Source organism: Poecilia latipinna, unplaced genomic scaffold (assembly GCF_001443285.1).
Source record: "Poecilia latipinna isolate Pla-1442-1.1 unplaced genomic scaffold, P_latipinna-1.0 Scaffold88, whole genome shotgun sequence".
NCBI classification, from domain to species: Eukaryota; Metazoa; Chordata; class Actinopteri; order Cyprinodontiformes; family Poeciliidae; genus Poecilia; species Poecilia latipinna.
The window spans coordinates 133,494-150,836 of NW_015112704.1; the positions used below are offsets into that span (position 1 = coordinate 133,494).

The window sequence follows — 17,343 nt, forward strand, 5'->3', positions numbered from 1 at the left end:
TACTTTATTAAATTCAAACAAAAGTTTGAATTTAATATTTCCAAATCCAGATGTGGGCACTAATCCTAAAGCACTAATCATAAACATTATGTAGGCTAGCACTAAAGCACTACATCCACTTTGTATTTTAGGGGCATTAACCCTAAAGCACTAATCATAAACATTAGCTATGCTAATTCACCACATCAGCATAGTGTTTAGATGGAACTAATGCTAAAATCTCTAAATTCCACCATGTTAATACCCAATGAGTGTCAGGGACACAACATCATTTATCGCCCTCTACAGGATCAAATTTCTCATTACACATTCTTTGCGCTCAGGAATTGATTCTTTGAAACAGACCTAAAAGTTTATAAAACAGCCAAGTAAATAAAATCTTCAGATATTAGCTGGGGAAGAAAGTAATCAATGGGAGGCTAAATGCGCTAAATTTTTTCAAAATTAGCAAAATACGCCAAACACTAAGCTATAAATGAGCTCAGCTAATTAGCGTAGGTGTACCAGCCAGTGTCCAAGTCTTTTGTTAAAGAAGGAAAACGACCATGAATCTGTGAATTTGGTTTATTTCAGGTGATGAGTTTGTCCCCGGCTCCTCTGTCGCTGCTGATCAAGGCTGCCCCCATCCTCACCGATGACATGTATGGAGACATCCAGCCCGCCGCCTGGGAGCTGCTGCTCAGCGTGGATGAACACATGGCAGCCGCTGCCGGTAAGTTCATACGCAACTGAGATTTAAGGGCTAATTCTTTTGGATTTCCATCATATTCACCTATTATCAACATTCCCTAACTATTTCTACCTGTTCCTCACCTCCACCCCCTTGAATCACCTCCAGCCGCCATGTTTCTCCTTTGTGCCGTCAAAGTCCCCGACGCCGTGACTGAGATGATGATGGCGGAGTTCCAGCACCAGGAAGCCTGTCAGCGCATCAACTCCATTTTGAAGTTCTGCACTCTGTGGCGTTTTCGCTACCAGGTGTGGCCGCGCATGGAGGAGGGAGCCCAGCAGATCTTCAAAGTACGGAACAACATTGGGGCCGAACACACTGCGGAAAACTGAGTACAACTCATGATTGAGCAGCTTGTACATACACTACACATGACCAAAAATCTATGTAAAGTAGTGATTTTCAAAATGATAGGCAAGGAAACCCTGCAAATTAATAAAAGTTTAATGGCTATGACATGGGGGGCCTCTGTCATGGGTGCCAGCCACCCTTCGCCTGTCATAAGTTTTACATTTTTATTAATTTGTTTGGTTTCTTTAACACATTTCTCTGTGTTTTGAAGTAAACATAAAATAGATTTGTGGTGAGAGATATTATGTGAAGTCAAATGTCAAGTCAATTGTAGAAGTGAAATGAAAAAAAATGTAATGCCATCATCTTAGCAGTGGTGGGCACTGCTAACTAAAAAGTTAGCTGTGCTAACCCTAAAGCACTAATCATAAACATTAGTAGTTCAGTAGGGTAGTTTCCCTACACCACTAAAACGCTACACCAGCATGATATTTAGTATAAGCTAATGCTAAAACACTATATCAACGTAATATTTAGAAGAAGCTAATGCTATGTTACTTTCTACCATGTTGATACCAGGTCTTAATGACATGTGTGTTACATCTTATTGCTTACTGATTTAAAATTCCTCCAGAAAAAATATTTTTGGGGAACATTTTTAAAGATAGCGGAAATGCTAAATGAAAATTTAGTTTTGCCATATGCAGATTAGCAGAAGTGTTTCGACCACTATTAATATTCTCTGTATGTTTTGGCATTAGTGTAGTCCCAGCAGTAGGTACAATATTTTAAATGTTATGAATTAGTTACTTATTTAATACTTTATAGGTTTTTTTTAGTTCATTTGTTTAGTGTATTACATCTTTATTTGAATAAGAAAATCAGACAAAGTAATATTTCCTTCTCACTAAAACAAGAAATTCAAATAGATTTTTTTTTTGCACCAAATATGTGCAAAGTGTGAATCACTGATCTTTATTTTTTTCTTTTTAAGGTTGAATCAGCAGGTTCTTCCGTTTGTAAATGACTGATTTCAGTAGTTTCAGAACAATGTTTGACATGTATTACTTGGTAGGCATGGCTGTTGCTTAGCTTTAGGGAGTACTTAGTTACTGTAACCTGTTTTCCATCTGTCAGATCCCTCCGCCCAGCATCAACTTCACCCTGCCGTCCCCCATCCTGGGCATGCCCTGCGTCCCCATCTTCGACCCGCCCTGGGTGCCGCAGACCACCGGCAGCGTCCAGGACCCTATAAACGAAGACCAGTCTGTACGCACACAGGGGTTACTTTCAATCCTTTAGTTACACTATTTTAATCAAGCTCTCTTTGATTCTGATGACGACCTGCCAGCACAAATCATATACCATAATTTTGATCTATGAACTGTCTTTGTTTTTAGTTCCCCACATTAATTCAGTCAGTCCATACCATAGTAAGTTGGTATCTCTGTCCGAGTGTTTGCGCTGATGCATCTTGTGAAGTCAGATCGAGGATAATCATGAGGGGAGGCGGTCCCGATCTCGTGCTGCATCTTTCATCATTTGGGGGAAAAAGTCTTCCAGCACTTGCTTTGACTGCGAGAGGAGTGAAAAATGACAGCATGCGTCAGGCGTACTGACTGTTGACCGTTGTGCTGTTCGTGCATGCTCCATCGACTGAGAATGGCTGAATGTTTGACCATACCGTGTGCTGAGAGGACCGTACTTAGATACACATAAGCATTTTGAAGGATACGGTAACTTTCTCCCAGTTTCAGCCTCTGAACCTGATCAGAGATGCTCCCATGTTGATGCTGTGAACCTGCCAGAACAGTCTGGACTAACCGGTACTGTCAGCAGGGAGGGGTAAAATAATCCTGAGCATCACTTCTTCAGTGTATTTTTACACAAGTAGAAAATAGACAAAACTAAAATGCTATGTGCAAATTATGGTATTTCAAAGACCAAAATGGAAAAAATCAGCGAATAGCTCACAAATCTTAAGCAGAAAAATCACTTCTAACTCAGTTTATTTCAATTTATTACCAAAGCTCAAAATGCTACAACAGACTTAACGCACAGAAAGTAACATTAGAATAACAAAGACTTTGTAGAAACAAGAGGTCTCACTTTGACAAACTTTAGGTGTGTCTCTGTGTCAGGTTCATTTTTGGTCCATGTTTGTTCTTCATTCTAACAGGGTGTAGCATCCAGAAAACTTAACAATAAAAGTTCTCAAGTAAAAGTAAAAAGTAAAGTATTTTTTCCCCCCAAAAAAATGTTGCTCAAGTAAATGTAAGTACTAGTTACTATCCACCTCTGGCTTTTCTTCAGGAAGCATGTGAAGGTGGATGAAAAGGTGGATCGGTTTGGGTTATTAATGTGACAGGCAGAGGAGAAAAGTTTTCAAAGTTTTTAAAATATAAGATGATCTAATTAGTCTCTTCATTGATATTAAAGATGCTTCATATTCAGGCTTTTTATGCAGTAATAACTTCCACTTGCTGGTGCTACCTGGTAGCCCTTTAGCCGTTCAGTGACTGTGAGGATTTTAAAAGTTTTTAAAGTGTCTCCAGCTGGCAAAGTTTGAATAATTGGCTTGAACTCTTCACCCTGTGGGTGTTCAGAGGAGCTCACTGGAGGAAAGTTACTGTTCTGTCGTTGAAACCGAGAAGTTCTCCTGTAGGCAATCATGTTCACTGTCCTGGGGGGGTTTGAACGCTCTCCGGCCCCTCTCTCTCGTGTTTAGAAATCATTCTCCGCTCGGGCCGTGTCGCGCTCCCACCAGCGGGCCGAGCACATCCTGAAGAACCTGCAGCAGGAGGAGGAGAAGCGGCGGCTGGGCCGCGAGGCCAGCATCATCACGGCCATCCCCGTGGCCCAGGAGGCCTGCTACGAGCCCACCTGCAGCCCCCCACCGGAGCAGGAGGAGGAAGGTGGGGCCGCCGCCGCCCAGCGCACCGCCAGGCCGCGTTCCGCTCTCTGACGGCCTGTTGTTTCTCTCTTTGGTCCCGCCAGCAGAAGAAGTGGTGAACCTGGCGTCCCGCCGCCTCTCCGTCAGCCCGTCCTGCGCCTCCAGCAACTCCCACAGGAACTACTCATTCCGCCGAGGCTCCGTCTGGTCCGTCCGCTCCATGGCTAGCGCTGAAGGTAGAGAAATACTAGACAACAGGATTATGAAGTCATGATGAGCTTTATTATGTTAACATTTAACATGAGCATAATGGAATAAGTCTAGAAAATGTGGCAAAACCATGTTCTAACTTTCACTGGTTTGTTGTTTTAAAGATGAAGAAAACACAACAGATCACACTCCCACACACCACATGCTTCAGCCTCCTCAAGCTGTCTTCCCAGCATGCATCTGTGCTGCAGTCTTACCAATAGTCCACCTCATGGAAGATGGAGAAGTCAGAGAGGACGGTGTGGCTGGTAGGTTAAAAAAAAGGCAGTTTTATTATTATTAGTCTTATTTAATATTTTATTCACAGATCCCTGGAGATAGGCACCAGAGGCCCAGATAAGAACCCTCTGTAGGAGGCCCAAATCCACAGGTAGTCAGGATTTGGGCCACCTGAGACAGTGGAGGCACTTCTACTTTTACACAGCTTTCTCAGTCTAGAGAGTTCATGAAGTTAATTATATTTGTTAGCTATTGGTCGGTGCTAGCAACAATAGCACCAACCAGAGCTAACTAATATCAGAGTTAGCTGATATTAGCTAGTTTGCTAAAATCAGAGCTAACTTTTTCTTTAGCGCTTTGGAGTTTTAGCTAGCTTTGAAAGTATTTAGTGTACATAGCTTCCTAACTTTTCAGATAAATTCCTAAGTGCTAATTTACTTAACAACTATAAAACTAAATGAGTGAAATGTCTGATTCAAATAATCACTTTCTGAAGTTCAACTGTTTAGTTTGTTGTCCAATAATAAATTTGACCTGTGGAGGGTGATGTAACAAATGTTGTGTCACTGACACATAGTTTGTGTCAACATGGTTGATATTAGCGCTATAGCATTAGCTAAATATTCTGTTTGTGTAGCGCTTTAGGACTAACAGAACTAATGTTAACACTGCTGTGCTAACCCTGTGGCCAACAGTGCTGCTAGCTAACCCTCAAAATGGCTGACAAAGCCATGATGGAACAGAAGCCTAAATTCAATAGACCTTTAGAACAACACCTATTTTTATGGTTTAGTTATCTTGAAAGGGCCACAACTCAAATTATGATTGGCTCACCAACACATTACTAGAATCCATGCCGTTTAATGCTGCTGGTATTCAGACCACTTTCTACTCAAACTCTGCCTAGTGATGGCAGACCCGAATTTCTAATTGGTTTATTTTCCAAAAACAAAATGATTATACTACACCTTTATATTCTAGAGGAGCATCCTTCTGCTTAATAAAGTATTTATTTCTAGCCATCCGAAGGTTCTAATTTGAATAATTGACCATTGACTCGCCTCTTATGGTTGATTTCAGTGAGTGCTGTTGCACAGCAGATCCTCTGGAACTGCCTTATTGAAGATCCTGCTCTGGTTCTCCGCCACTTTCTGGAAAAACTCACCGTGAGCAACAGACAGGTGGGAGAGCTGTTTGAAGACACATTCTTATGATTTTTAAACAAAAATAAAAGGTTCTCATGACATAAAAGCAGCAACAACAACAAAAACTCTTCTCTACACATCAGCAGAGAATGTATGAATCTCTTGTGTGTGAGTTTTCCAAGCTGCTGCTGTCTCCAGGATGAGCTGATCTACATGCTGAGGAAGCTGCTACTGAACATCGGCGATCTGCCCGCCCAGACCTCCCACATCCTGTTTAACTACCTGGTGAGATAACCCCCATCCTCCTGAGTGTGTTTGCTGCTCAGGTACCGGTTCCTGACCTGGACTGTGCCTCCAGGTGGGGCTGATCATGTACTTTGTGCGGACGCCGTGCGAGTGGGGCATGGATGCCATCTCGGCCACGCTGACCTTCCTGTGGGAGGTGGTGGGCTACGTGGAGGGGCTCTTCTTCAAAGACCTGAAGCAGACCATGAAGAAGGAGCAATGTGAGGTCAAACTGCTGGTCACCGCCTCCATGCCAGGTCAGCAGCCCGACCTTTCACCCTCACTACAGAATGCAGAACCAGCAGCGTCTGCTGAAAGCTTGTGTCTTTTGGTTTTCAGGAACCAAAACACTGGTGGTGCACGGCCAGAACGAGTGCGACATCCCCACCCAGCTGCCGGTCCATGAAGACACCCAGTTTGACGCTCTGCTTAAGGTAAACACCCAGCGCTGTCTCCTGTGGTCCACACACAGATATAACTGTAACTTTGCTGAACGAACAGCTGGGATCATGTGGAGGAGACATTAGTTTTGTCCATCTTCTTCCCACCAGGAGTGTCTTGAGTTCTTCAACATTCCTGAGGCCAGATCGGCTCACTACTTCCTCATGGATAAGAGATGGAACCTCATTCACTACAACAAGGTGCAGCTTGAACCAGACTAAATGAGGTTTTTTTGTTGTTGTTGTTTTGTTTTGTTTTGTTTTTTTTACCTTTTTGTTTTAGTTTCTCAACATTAATCTGTAGCTGATTAAAACCATTTTCTGGATCACATTATTGACAGAATGAAGCCAGGAGATCTCCCACACACTCTTCACTATTCTCACCACTTTAACACAATATCATCTGCAAACATCATAATCTTTGTTAGCTTCAGTAAGAGGAAGCTAATCAACATTAGCTGATTATGCATTTAGTTCTGCATTTAGTTAATTAATTAATTTGATGACATAATTCCTTCAAGTTAAACTGATACCCAGATCAATTACGTTTTGTGAAATAATGGTAGTAGTAATAATAATAATAATAATAATAATAATCATATGTGTCAGAGCTGAAATGATTAATTGTGATTATTGAAATATTTGTCAACTAATTTAATAATCAGTTAATCATTAACTAGAGTATATAGACTACACAAAATGTAATTTGCTAAAAGAACAACATACTTATAGCAGTAAATAGGCCAAAACTGTGCAAAAATACAAACCAAACCTTTTGCATTTAAGATGAAAAAAAACTTTCTGTAAATCTGTTCTGCCAGGACTCTACAGGCAGCTTTAGCTTCACCTGGTTCACATTCTGTAGAAAACAAAACCTCTGATTAAGGACATTTTGCTATCTAACAATTAATCAGTAATGCAAAAAATAATCAATGAATCTATAAATGACCAAGCATTCACTACAGGATTGATGTTATTGTATTTTAGGCAAGAAAATGTTAATTTATGTTAATCCAACCCTTTGCATAAAGTGAAAGGCGAGCCAATTTAGTTATTTTCTTATTGACTTGCTATTAGCTGAAAATCTGTTTTTGTGTTGAGATTACTGTAAAGAACTGATAATCAGACAGAAACGACTAGCAGGAGTTTCAGTTTCAATTTATTTTCTTTGATGCTGAAGACTGTAGATACTAGCTTCTGTGCTAGTTCCACTGTGAATGTTGCATATTCAGGTGTGTATATATATATATATATATATATATATATATATATATATATATATATATATATATATATATAAATAATGCTTTTTAGAGGAGGTCTCAAGTATTTGTGGATTTTAGCTTAGTGGGGATTTTTTACATTCCTGATCTACTTCCTGTTTTCCGTTTTGCTCCGTCAGACCTATGTCAGGGACATCTACCCGTTCCGGCGCTCCGTCTCTCCTCAGCTCAACCTGGTCCACATGCTGCCTGAGAAAGGACAGGAGCTGATCCAGAAACAGGTAGTGGCTCCAGACCCAAACTCCTCCTGTGACCCCCAGTAGATCCTGAACCACTGTGTGCCGCCCGCTCAGGTGTTCACCCGGAAGCTGGAGGAGGTCGGCCGGGTGCTGTTCCTGATCTCGCTGACGCAGCGCCTGCCGGCGGTGCACAAGCAGTCCCACGTGTCGCTGCTGCAGGAGGACCTGCTGCGCCTGCCCTCCTTCCCCCGCACCGCCATCGACGCAGAGTTCTCCCTCTTCAACGAGCCTCAGGGTGAGTCGGACATCTGTTAGTGTGGCAGGTGTTGCTACGGTGACGTCAACACTGTGGTCCGTCCAGGTAAGGAGCTGTTCGGCCTGGACACCCTCCACAAGGTGCTGTGGATCAAGCTGCTGGAGGAGATGTTCCTGGGCATGCCCAGTGAGTACCCCTGGGGGGACGAGATGATGCTGTTCCTCAACGTGTTCAACGGGGCGCTGCTGCTGCACCCCGAGGACAGCTCGCTGCTGCGCCAGTACACCGCCACCGCCATCAATACGGCCGTCCACTTCAACCACCTGTTCTCCCTGAGCGGCTACCAGTGGATCCTGCCTACCATGCTGCAGGTACGCCACCGCTGACCGAGTGATGGCCCCCAAACAGCTTCTGGGTGGGCAAACCCACAGATGACACTACAAAATATAAGAAACATCAACATTTAGAGTCATTTTCACTTTGACAAACACCGAGCTAATCAAAATAGCGGCGTCTATTAGGCAGCTAACAGACGGCGTCCTATTCAGTAATATCTATAGGTATTGCTCACCATTTTAGCATGACTCGTTGCTGATGTAGCTAGCCAACATTAGCAGCAGAGATTTGGCGCCTATGGAGAATGACGGTCCTGCTCTGGTTCTGTTCCAGGTCTATGCGGATTATGAGAGCAACCCGTTGCTGCGGCAGGGCATTGAGTTCTGCTGCAGGCAGTTCTACATCCTCCACAGAAAGCCCTTCATCCTCCAGCTGTTTGCCAGCGTCGCCCCCCTGCTGGAGTTCACCGTAAGAGCTGATAAAGTTCCTCAGCCTGTGATGTGTGTTCTCCCTACCGCTCTGACTCGATCCCCCTTGAACACTCCCAGACCAGCACCAGCACCGGCCTGTCTAAAGGCGTATCAGCCCAGTGTCTGTTCGACCTGCTGGTGTCTCTGGAGGGCGAGACGCAAGACGCTCTGGACGCTCTGGAGCTGGTCCAGGCAGAGAAACCGCTGCGCTCTCTGGGTAAAACCTCACCGCCACACACCCAGCAGGGCTCCAGCTGCAGCCAGGGTTCGCCGTAAACCAGTCAGGGTTCCTGCACAGCCTGGAAACGTCTGGAACTAGATGCTGGAGGATTAGTAGAAAAACCACATGGAGAATTTTTATATGCATCGTTTAATGCTGTCTCCATCCTTCTATTATCACTGACTGTATTCATTTAAAATGGACACTAACACAACGTATAGGCACATTGTGTTTAAACATCCTTCTTTCCATTCTTCTTTCATTGCATCCTTCATTTTTTTCTTTACTTTCATTTATTGTGTCCTTCTTCCTTTACTTTCTGCATTTGGCCTTTCCTTCCTTGAAGTGAAACCTTGTAGATGGTAGTTTAGATGACTCTTGAGTGTTTCCATGGAGACCATAGTTGCCCTGTCCAGGCCTCACCAACAGACCGTTGCCTGTCATTGATTGTCCAACCTGTTTCTCTCTGTCCCTGCAGATTTCTGCTACGGTAATGAAGATCTGGCCTTCTCCATCAGTGAGGCCATCAAGCTGTGTGTGACGGTGGTCGCCTATGCGCCTGAGTCCTTCAGGAGGTAGACTGCAGCCACATCTTCTTTTTTGGTTCCCTACAGCAGACAGGCCCTGACGCAGGTCTCTGGTTAGCCTGCAGATGCTGATGGTGCTGGAAGCGCTGGTTCCCTGCTTCCTTCAGAAGCTCAAGAGCAATACGGCGACAATGGAGTCTGCATCCGCGGCCAGGGATGAAATTGCGGCCATCGCTGCCATGGCAACGTCCCTGCAGGCCCTGCTGTACAGCTCAGAGACCCTCACCAGGTTTGGCTTCCAGCAGTAGCAGCTCTGATGGTTTTAGTCTTTGTATTCAGTGCCTGGAAATGTTTCCACCTGCAGACCAATGACCGCCCCGCAGATGTCCCGCTGTGACCAGGGACACAAGGGGGGCACCACCGCCAACCACGCCATGTCCGGAGGCGTCAACACCAGGTGACAGTTGATCTGGTATTCCTAAATCAATTCCCAAGAGGAAGAGAATTGAATGAAGGGGTGTGTGTGTGTGTGTGTGTTCCCAGGGACAACCTGCACCTGCTGGAGGAGGGCCAAGGCATGCCGAGGGAGGAGCTAGACGAGCGGCTTGCTAGGGAGGAGTTTCGCCGCCCGCGAGAGTCCCTCCTAAACATTTGTACCGAGTTTTACAAACACTGCGGACCCCGCCTCAAGATCCTGCAGAACATCGCTGGAGAGCCGCGCGTCACTGCGCTGGAGCTGCTGGACATCAAGTCCCACATGAGGTAGAGCTCCTCCCAGCACCTGGTCAAAGGACCCTACAGGTAGTGGATGTTTTTCAGGTGTTTGGACGCGTTTTTATCTTTCTCTCATCAGGTTAGCGGAGATTGCCCATGCCCTGCTCAAACTGGCGCCCTACGACACCCTGACAATGGAGAGCCGAGGCCTGCGGCGATACATCATGGAGATGCTGCCCATCACCGACTGGTCATCTGAAGCTGTGCGCCCCGCCCTCATCCTCATCCTCAAGAGGCTGGACCGCATGTTCAACAAGATCCACAAGATGCCCACGCTCAGGTGCGCTCGCCCACAGGCACTGTGCACCAGGTCTGTTGAACCCCGGACTCCCTTCTCTGTGGTGGCTGTGTCGTGCTGTGACGTGGTGTGTGCAGTAGCTAGGCGGCTTCTTGGCGCTGTCGTCCATCCAGCTGTCTTTGTGGCTTCTGGTGTGTTTCTGTGCCGGCTGAGTGTGAGGCGTTCTGGTGTGTGACGACTTGTGGACTAACAGTGGACCAGTGGCAGTGTTCCCTCTTTGCAGAGGGGTGTGTCCACTCTGAAGATAACACATTACACTAAATATCATGTCGGTTTAGCGCTTTAGCATTAGCTTCCACTAAATACCATATAGGTTTAGCACTTTAGCATTAGCTTCCACTAAATACAATGTTGATTTAACGGTTTAGCATTAGCTTCCATTAAATACCATATAGGTGTTGCACTTTAGCATTAGCAAAACAAATATTTATGATTAGTGCTTTAGGTGTTATCGCCACTAACTTTTTGGCTTATGGTTCCCACCACTGTAGTTTAGCCTACAAACACACATTCAATAGAGACTGTCTCCATAGCAACGTGTCTGAGTTCAACTGGCATTGCTAGCGGGATGATGGCTAATATCTTGCTAAAACTAGCAGCAGTGAACCCTGTATCTGAACTACAACCCAACGCACCAATGAAAGCAGAGACGGCAACCATTTATTGGTCAGTGAAGCAGTTGGTTACCATGGTCACAGATTCACGTTAGATTTATTAATAAATAAAAAATTTCCTTTTTAAAGAAGGAAAGACAGTAAAATAAAAACATGAGCAAGCAGATGGGAAAGAAAGAAAAGAAAATCCACTGTTTTATTTTTAGATTCCACTGAATTTTTTGTTTGTTTGTTTGTTTTGATGACTGAAGTCACCTTGAGGATGAATTATAAGAGAAAAGCAGGTTAGATGAGGAGCTCAGAGGGAACACTGATCTGAGATGTCTGTTTACTACTGGAGCTGCAGCTGTTTTTAAGCTTTGCTACATTTGATGTCTACAAGTTGATTTATTTAACTAAAATAACGGGAAAAAAACATTGTTTAATGGCATGGTAAGTGAACTTATGCTTTGTTTTATGACTGGATATGAATCCTTCTAGTTAGTTGCATTGGAGATTTAGAAATAAGACACTTTAGAGGAGTTTCCTGTGTGGGGCTTTCATTCGCTCTTCTTTTGTCATGGGGTGGAACTACGTGGTTTTCCAGGAGACAAGTGGAATGGGAGGCGGCCAGTAATCTGATTGAGGGGATCTGTCTGACCCTCCAGCGCCAGCCAATCATCTCCTTCCTTCCACACCTTCGCTCGCTGATTAACGTCTGCGTCAACCTGGTATGAAAGCACAACCAGCCACAAACCCAATTATGCAGGAGTTTTTCAACTAGTTATTACTTTTTTGTTAAGAGCCATTGCAGAAAACAAAGTACTCCACACCAAGCTAACAAAGTACTCCACACCAAGCTAACTGCCTGGTAAGCAGGATAAAGACCCTGCTGGTTGTTGTGAATTGGTTGCTTTCAGTGTTGGGTTTCCAGTGACTGTAGTTAAAAGCCTTTACAACAGAGAAGCACCAAAAAGTAGAAGCTGAACATTATTTTGTAACCAGATTCACCTGTTTGAAAGAAAAGTAGACGTCTAGTGCTGACCTTTGTCACCAGGTGATGGGTGTGGTCGGCCCCTCCAGCGTGGCGGACGGCCTGCCGCTCCTCCACCTCAGCCCGTACCTCTCTCCTCCACTTCCCTTCAGCACGGCCGTCGTCCGCCTGGTGGCTCTGCAGATTCAGGTGCTGCTCATTACAAATTCAGCTGACTCTTCAAAAAAACAAAAAACAAAAAAAAACAACCTGTCTTTAAGCACATTTTTCCTCCCCGTCAGGCCTTGAAGGATGACTTCCCTCTCAGTCATGTGATCTCACCGTTCACCAATCAGGAGAGGCGAGAGGGGATGCTGCTCAACCTGCTCATTCCTTTCGTTCTGACGGTGGGCTCTGGAAGCAAAGGTAGCAACACTAAAATCACTGAACTCACTCTTTATTTTACAGCTCATTAACGTTCTGTTGTGCTGTTGTGTCGCAGACAGCCCCCACCTTGAGCAGCCGGAGATATTCCTGCTCCTCCAGACGGTCATCAACATCCTGCTGCCCCCTCGGATCATCTCCACCTCCCGCACCAAGAACTTCATGCTGGACGCATCTCCGGCTCACTGCTCCACGCCCGGAGACACGGGGAAGGACCTACGCAGGGAGGGCCTGGCAGAGTCCACCAGCCAGGCCGCTTACCTCGGTACGACTGGGAGCTGGAAACATTTTACCTTCAGTTTAGTTCTGTCAATCAAAGCCTTTAACCGGAGTAATCACACTCTGACTCTGTTAACGCTGACGGCTCTAGTTTCATTACGATTTGTGCGATAACCTGGCTCCACCCTCCACAGCTCTGAAGGTGGTGTTGGTTTGCTTTGAGCGCTCGCTGGGAAACCAATGGTACCGCCTGAGTCTGCAGGTTAAAGAGATGGCTCTGAGGAAGGTGGGAGGCCTGGCTTTCTGGGACTTCATCGACTTCATTGTGCGAACCCGCATCCCTATTTTTGTCCTCCTGAGACCCTTCATACAATGCAAGGTAGCGTAGCTTCGTCCATCAGTGGTTTTAGGTTCACCTAGTAGCGGACCTGTTGCTGATTCTTGACGTGTCGTGTAGTTGCTGACCCAGCCAGCCGATTCCCAGGAGGAGATCACGGCGCGGCACCACATCGCCGACCAGCTGGAGCGCCGCTTCATCCCCAGGCCTCTGTGCAAGAGCTCACTGTTTGCAGAGTTCAACAACGAACTCAAGATCCTCAAAGAGGCAGTCCACAGCGGCTCTGGTCAGATAACCGAACTGCTACGCGTTTCTCTGCTGATGGTCTGACCTCTTAACTCTGAGCTTGGTCTCCGTCCCAACAGCATACCAAGGGAAGACGTCAATCAGCACAGTTGGCACCTCCACGTCGGCCTACCGGCTCAGTCTGGCCACAATGTCGCGCTCCAACACAGGAACCGGCACCGTGTGGGAGCAGGACAGCCAGCCGTCACGGCAACCATCTCAGGACACACTGAGCCGCACCGACGAGGACGACGAAGAGAGTCAGAAATAATACTTTCAACTGGGATGGGCATTTATCGTTAGAGTGAAAAGTTTATCCATACTGTTCCCCGAAAAAAGTCACTTATTACAATATGATAAAACTCAAAGTCAATCTCGCCCACCGTTTCTTTCAAAACTTGTTTTTCGTTTAATGTCATCTTACCATCCTGCGCTCCGTTTGCTGTAGATGACTCCATGAGTATTCCCAGCGTTGTGAGCGAACACGAGGCCTTTCTCCCCAGAGTGATGTCACAGCGGCGTTTCTCCAGCCACGCCACCGGCTCAGCAGCCGCGCAGCCTGAGAATCCTCGCACCACCATGCTGCCCAGCCAAAGGTAGCATCCCAGACACACGCAACAAAAAACACACCGTAGACTGAAGAGTTAGCTTTGAAACTTAAACACATTTTCTTACAACCTGGCTAGATTAGTGCTTAAATTCAAATAAGATATTTTTTCCTTAAATGAAACCTGAATTAAGCTTAAAAAAATCACATTAATTGTTTCAACTTAGAAACACATAATTAAAATAATAGCAGGAAAGTTAAATTTGGGTCATCAAAGTTTGTCACCAGTTTTTTAAGTCTTATGTCAACAGGAGTCCCAAACCACATCCTTGTGGAATGCCACAATGTTAGTGTTAGCTTCTAACATTAGCATCGTAATGTTAGAAGCTTTAATCCCTCTGTTCACTCCAGCCATGCATCAATATGATGCTTTACTTATAATTTTTACACTTTTAACCAATATAAATAAAGTCTTAGTGGTGTTATTTCTATACTTGGAAGCAATATACTTAACATTGGTAAGTCTATAAAATACTTTATTTTAAGACTTACTTGTCTCCAATGTAATCAAATGTTAGTTTAGTAGAATTATGGTAAACAGGTTTAAATTTAATAGCCTAGTGATGTATTTACAAAAATTTAAGAATTGGAATGATAATGGTCTAGCAACGCAGAGGCAAGAGTACAAAATTTCTGTGAACTGATTTATGATCCATTTTCTTCAATATTTTAGAGGGACAAAAAGAAGAAATATTGAAGTTTTAATAAATTCTGACATCAACACGGCAGTGGGAGCCATGATAGCTAATAGTTTAGCACCTTTCCAGATTGCAGGCCGAAAAGTGTCAAAATGATGTTCTAGGTCGTTCAGTTAGTTGATGTTCAGTTAGTTTATTTCTGTGTTAGTGCAGATTCAGGTCTTCTTTATGTAGCATGCAGGACTTTAACCCAATCATACCCCACACCCACAGTCATATTTTTCTGTGTATATATCTGTGGATTTCTAATATTGCTTTAACTCAGCTGATTTTAAAAGTCTGCTCCAGCTTTGGTTGTTTTCAGAGCAAACGCCCTGGCTTTCCGTCCTAGACATAAATGGTCTCGGGGGGAGGGGTGATGGATCTCAACTACACTCCCTAAACTCCCACTCTCCCCCCTCCCTCCGCCCCCTTTTTACAGTGAACCCAATGTGCTAGATGAGTGCCAGGGCCTTCTGCAGGAGGGTAACCTCTCTAGGTACAGTGGCCCAGTCGTTGTGTGTGTCCCATCGGTGCATTCTTTGCATCTGTCCGCCACTGGGAGGGGGCATGGCCTCGGGACGGCCTCCTCTGCCGGCCGTCGATCACTCATCCACATCCAATCAAATCGCCCCTCTCCACTCTCCTGTCTCCTACTCTTTCTGTGTGGGTCCAGCCTTGTTTCCCCTTCACCTCCCCTTTGAGCTCCACACTGACCCTCATCTTCTCAGCTCATCTTGCTGCTATCCTAACCAGGCCCCCTACCCCCCGTACTCCCCACAGTTCCTGAACTACATAGTGCCTCCCCCACTGGAGCCTGCTCCTCCTGTTAGCTGTGGGTCCCTCCAGTCGATGTGCCATCTCAACAAGTCAGCCTTCCTCCATCGGTGCCATGGTGTCTCATACTGTTTCCGTGTCTAACCGGCTTCTTGCTGATCAAATTGGGCGTCCTGTCGTGGATACCAATCTGTAGGGGCAACGGGGGAACTGGGGCGGCAACAACTCGCCAACACTTTGCTTTTGCTCCACTTTTCTGCTACTTTTATTTAAAACCCAACCAAAAAAAACCCTCACCTGTTGGTAAATTGGTGTAAGAAGTGTTGCTGCTCCAGCCCCCACTACCCCCTGTTGTGTTTTGGTGTCTGAAGGGTTAGCAGCACTTGTTTCTTTTCCTGCTCTGTGGTTTGGTGTTCTGTAGCATACTGTGTGTTGTGATGAGTAGTTTAGCATCTTGTGTCAATCAGAGGTGGGTTTCAGTGAGCGAACACTCGGGTTTTTTTGGGTCCCATCACACTGATACGTTTGTGTGTGTTTCCTGCATTTGTGCGTGTGTGTCTGGTCCGGTTGACTGAACCAGGGTTGCCAGCGTGCAAAGTGAGCCTGGCCAGCAGAACCTCCTGATCCAGCCGCCATTGGGAAGAAAGCGCGGACTCAGACAGGTACGGACATCCCTTCTGTTTGGTCAGGGGTAAGCTAAATTTAATAGCCATTAGCAACTGGGGGAAATTTTACCAATGGGAAACATGGCCAACTGTCACTTTAGAGGTTTTACGTTTAAACGTTTTTCAAAATGAAGATGTCAATAACATTAATGTGAAGTGCTAGCATGCTCTCTTAGGTCAGGCCATATTTTATTGAGGTGTTACTTTCCTTTCAGTGTTCAGAAGTAATTACCTGAGTCATTGTGTTAATGTTTTTTCCAGTATAAGATGTTATTTCACAGCTAATGCTAATGGTTAGCACCTACACACTTTTTCTTTGGCAGTTCCTCGTAACTGGCTTTGTTCTTTTTTTCTTTTACCACTTTGTTTATTTTGAATCATTACAAACAAGTTTTTTTTTATTTGACCGAGTATGCAGAGAAATATTAGCATTAGCATTAGCCTGCTCTGATAGCTAACATTGCATTTCATCATGGCCGGTTTTCACTGATCTGTCACTAACTTTGTCACACTACATTTGATATAATGCATTACAGATTACTAATAAGTGACAGCCGTGTGTCCACAGCAGCACAGACAGATTCACCCTGGTTTGTGTTGAAAGGATAGAGAGGAGCTCTACCTGATTGGAAATGATTTCTGTTTTCCTGCAGCTGCGACGCCCCCTGTTGTCCATTCCAAAGACTGAACCGCGAGGCCGTTCTGGAGCCAGACTCTCCACCACTCGAAGGAGCATCCAGCCCAAGAACAAACCTCTGGGTAACGGGAGGTTTTCTGTTTCCTGTTTCTAGATAAAGTCAGACCAGATGATTCTGATAGTCCTGTTGCTGTGCTGACTCAGCGGCCCAAACCCAAAGCAGTGTGTGTGTGTAGCAGAGCCGTCCTTCCGTCCAGACCTCTGTCTTTGTTCCACAGCTGTGTGTTGTACCGCCTGCCACCACACTGACTCTGTCACTTTGTTCTGTCTCATGCCTTATGTTTCGAAATAAAGAAACTTTGTTGGACTGTGAAGGTGAGACACAGCCGTTAACCCCTTCCTCTCCACCCTGCAACGGCCCGCCCCCTTTATATCTGCAACCTTATCCAGTAGGGCGCTCTGCATGTCTGTCTTGCTCCCCACCCAGTACCCCCACCACCCCCCTGCCCCCAC

General features: G+C 45.3%; 1 protein-coding gene across 21 annotated transcripts in view; it reads left to right on the forward strand.

Moving 5' to 3' along the window:
• unc80 (unc-80 homolog (C. elegans)) overlaps positions 1-17,343 on the forward strand; it is a 49,338-nt gene that overhangs the window by 25,311 nt on the left and 6,684 nt on the right. For 10 of the 21 annotated variants that reach the window (XM_015023283.1, XM_015023339.1, XM_015023315.1 and 7 more), the window contains 34 exons: positions 574-712; positions 839-1,020; positions 2,159-2,290; positions 2,422-2,454; positions 3,750-3,936; positions 4,019-4,150; positions 4,289-4,432; positions 5,484-5,584; positions 5,747-5,833; positions 5,907-6,090; positions 6,173-6,267; positions 6,385-6,474; positions 7,676-7,777; positions 7,850-8,030; positions 8,097-8,362; positions 8,661-8,795; positions 8,876-9,014; positions 9,496-9,592; positions 9,663-9,833; positions 9,909-10,001; positions 10,088-10,306; positions 10,398-10,628; positions 11,817-11,940; positions 12,267-12,392; positions 12,485-12,608; positions 12,685-12,891; positions 13,040-13,224; positions 13,303-13,468; positions 13,548-13,727; positions 13,916-14,063; positions 15,194-15,250; positions 16,109-16,190; positions 16,847-16,952; positions 17,185-17,205. In XM_015023283.1, the coding sequence (XP_014878769.1) occupies positions 574-712; positions 839-1,020; positions 2,159-2,290; positions 2,422-2,454; positions 3,750-3,936; positions 4,019-4,150; positions 4,289-4,432; positions 5,484-5,584; positions 5,747-5,833; positions 5,907-6,090; positions 6,173-6,267; positions 6,385-6,474; positions 7,676-7,777; positions 7,850-8,030; positions 8,097-8,362; positions 8,661-8,795; positions 8,876-9,014; positions 9,496-9,592; positions 9,663-9,833; positions 9,909-10,001; positions 10,088-10,306; positions 10,398-10,628; positions 11,817-11,940; positions 12,267-12,392; positions 12,485-12,608; positions 12,685-12,891; positions 13,040-13,224; positions 13,303-13,468; positions 13,548-13,727; positions 13,916-14,063; positions 15,194-15,250; positions 16,109-16,190; positions 16,847-16,952; positions 17,185-17,205 (4,666 nt within the window). The remainder of the gene's footprint in view (positions 1-573; positions 713-838; positions 1,021-2,158; positions 2,291-2,421; positions 2,455-3,749; positions 3,937-4,018; positions 4,151-4,288; positions 4,433-5,483; positions 5,585-5,746; positions 5,834-5,906; positions 6,091-6,172; positions 6,268-6,384; positions 6,475-7,675; positions 7,778-7,849; positions 8,031-8,096; positions 8,363-8,660; positions 8,796-8,875; positions 9,015-9,495; positions 9,593-9,662; positions 9,834-9,908; positions 10,002-10,087; positions 10,307-10,397; positions 10,629-11,816; positions 11,941-12,266; positions 12,393-12,484; positions 12,609-12,684; positions 12,892-13,039; positions 13,225-13,302; positions 13,469-13,547; positions 13,728-13,915; positions 14,064-15,193; positions 15,251-16,108; positions 16,191-16,846; positions 16,953-17,184; positions 17,206-17,343) is intronic. The other 11 variants (XM_015023305.1, XM_015023290.1, XM_015023333.1 and 8 more) reach the window with 11 other exon arrangements.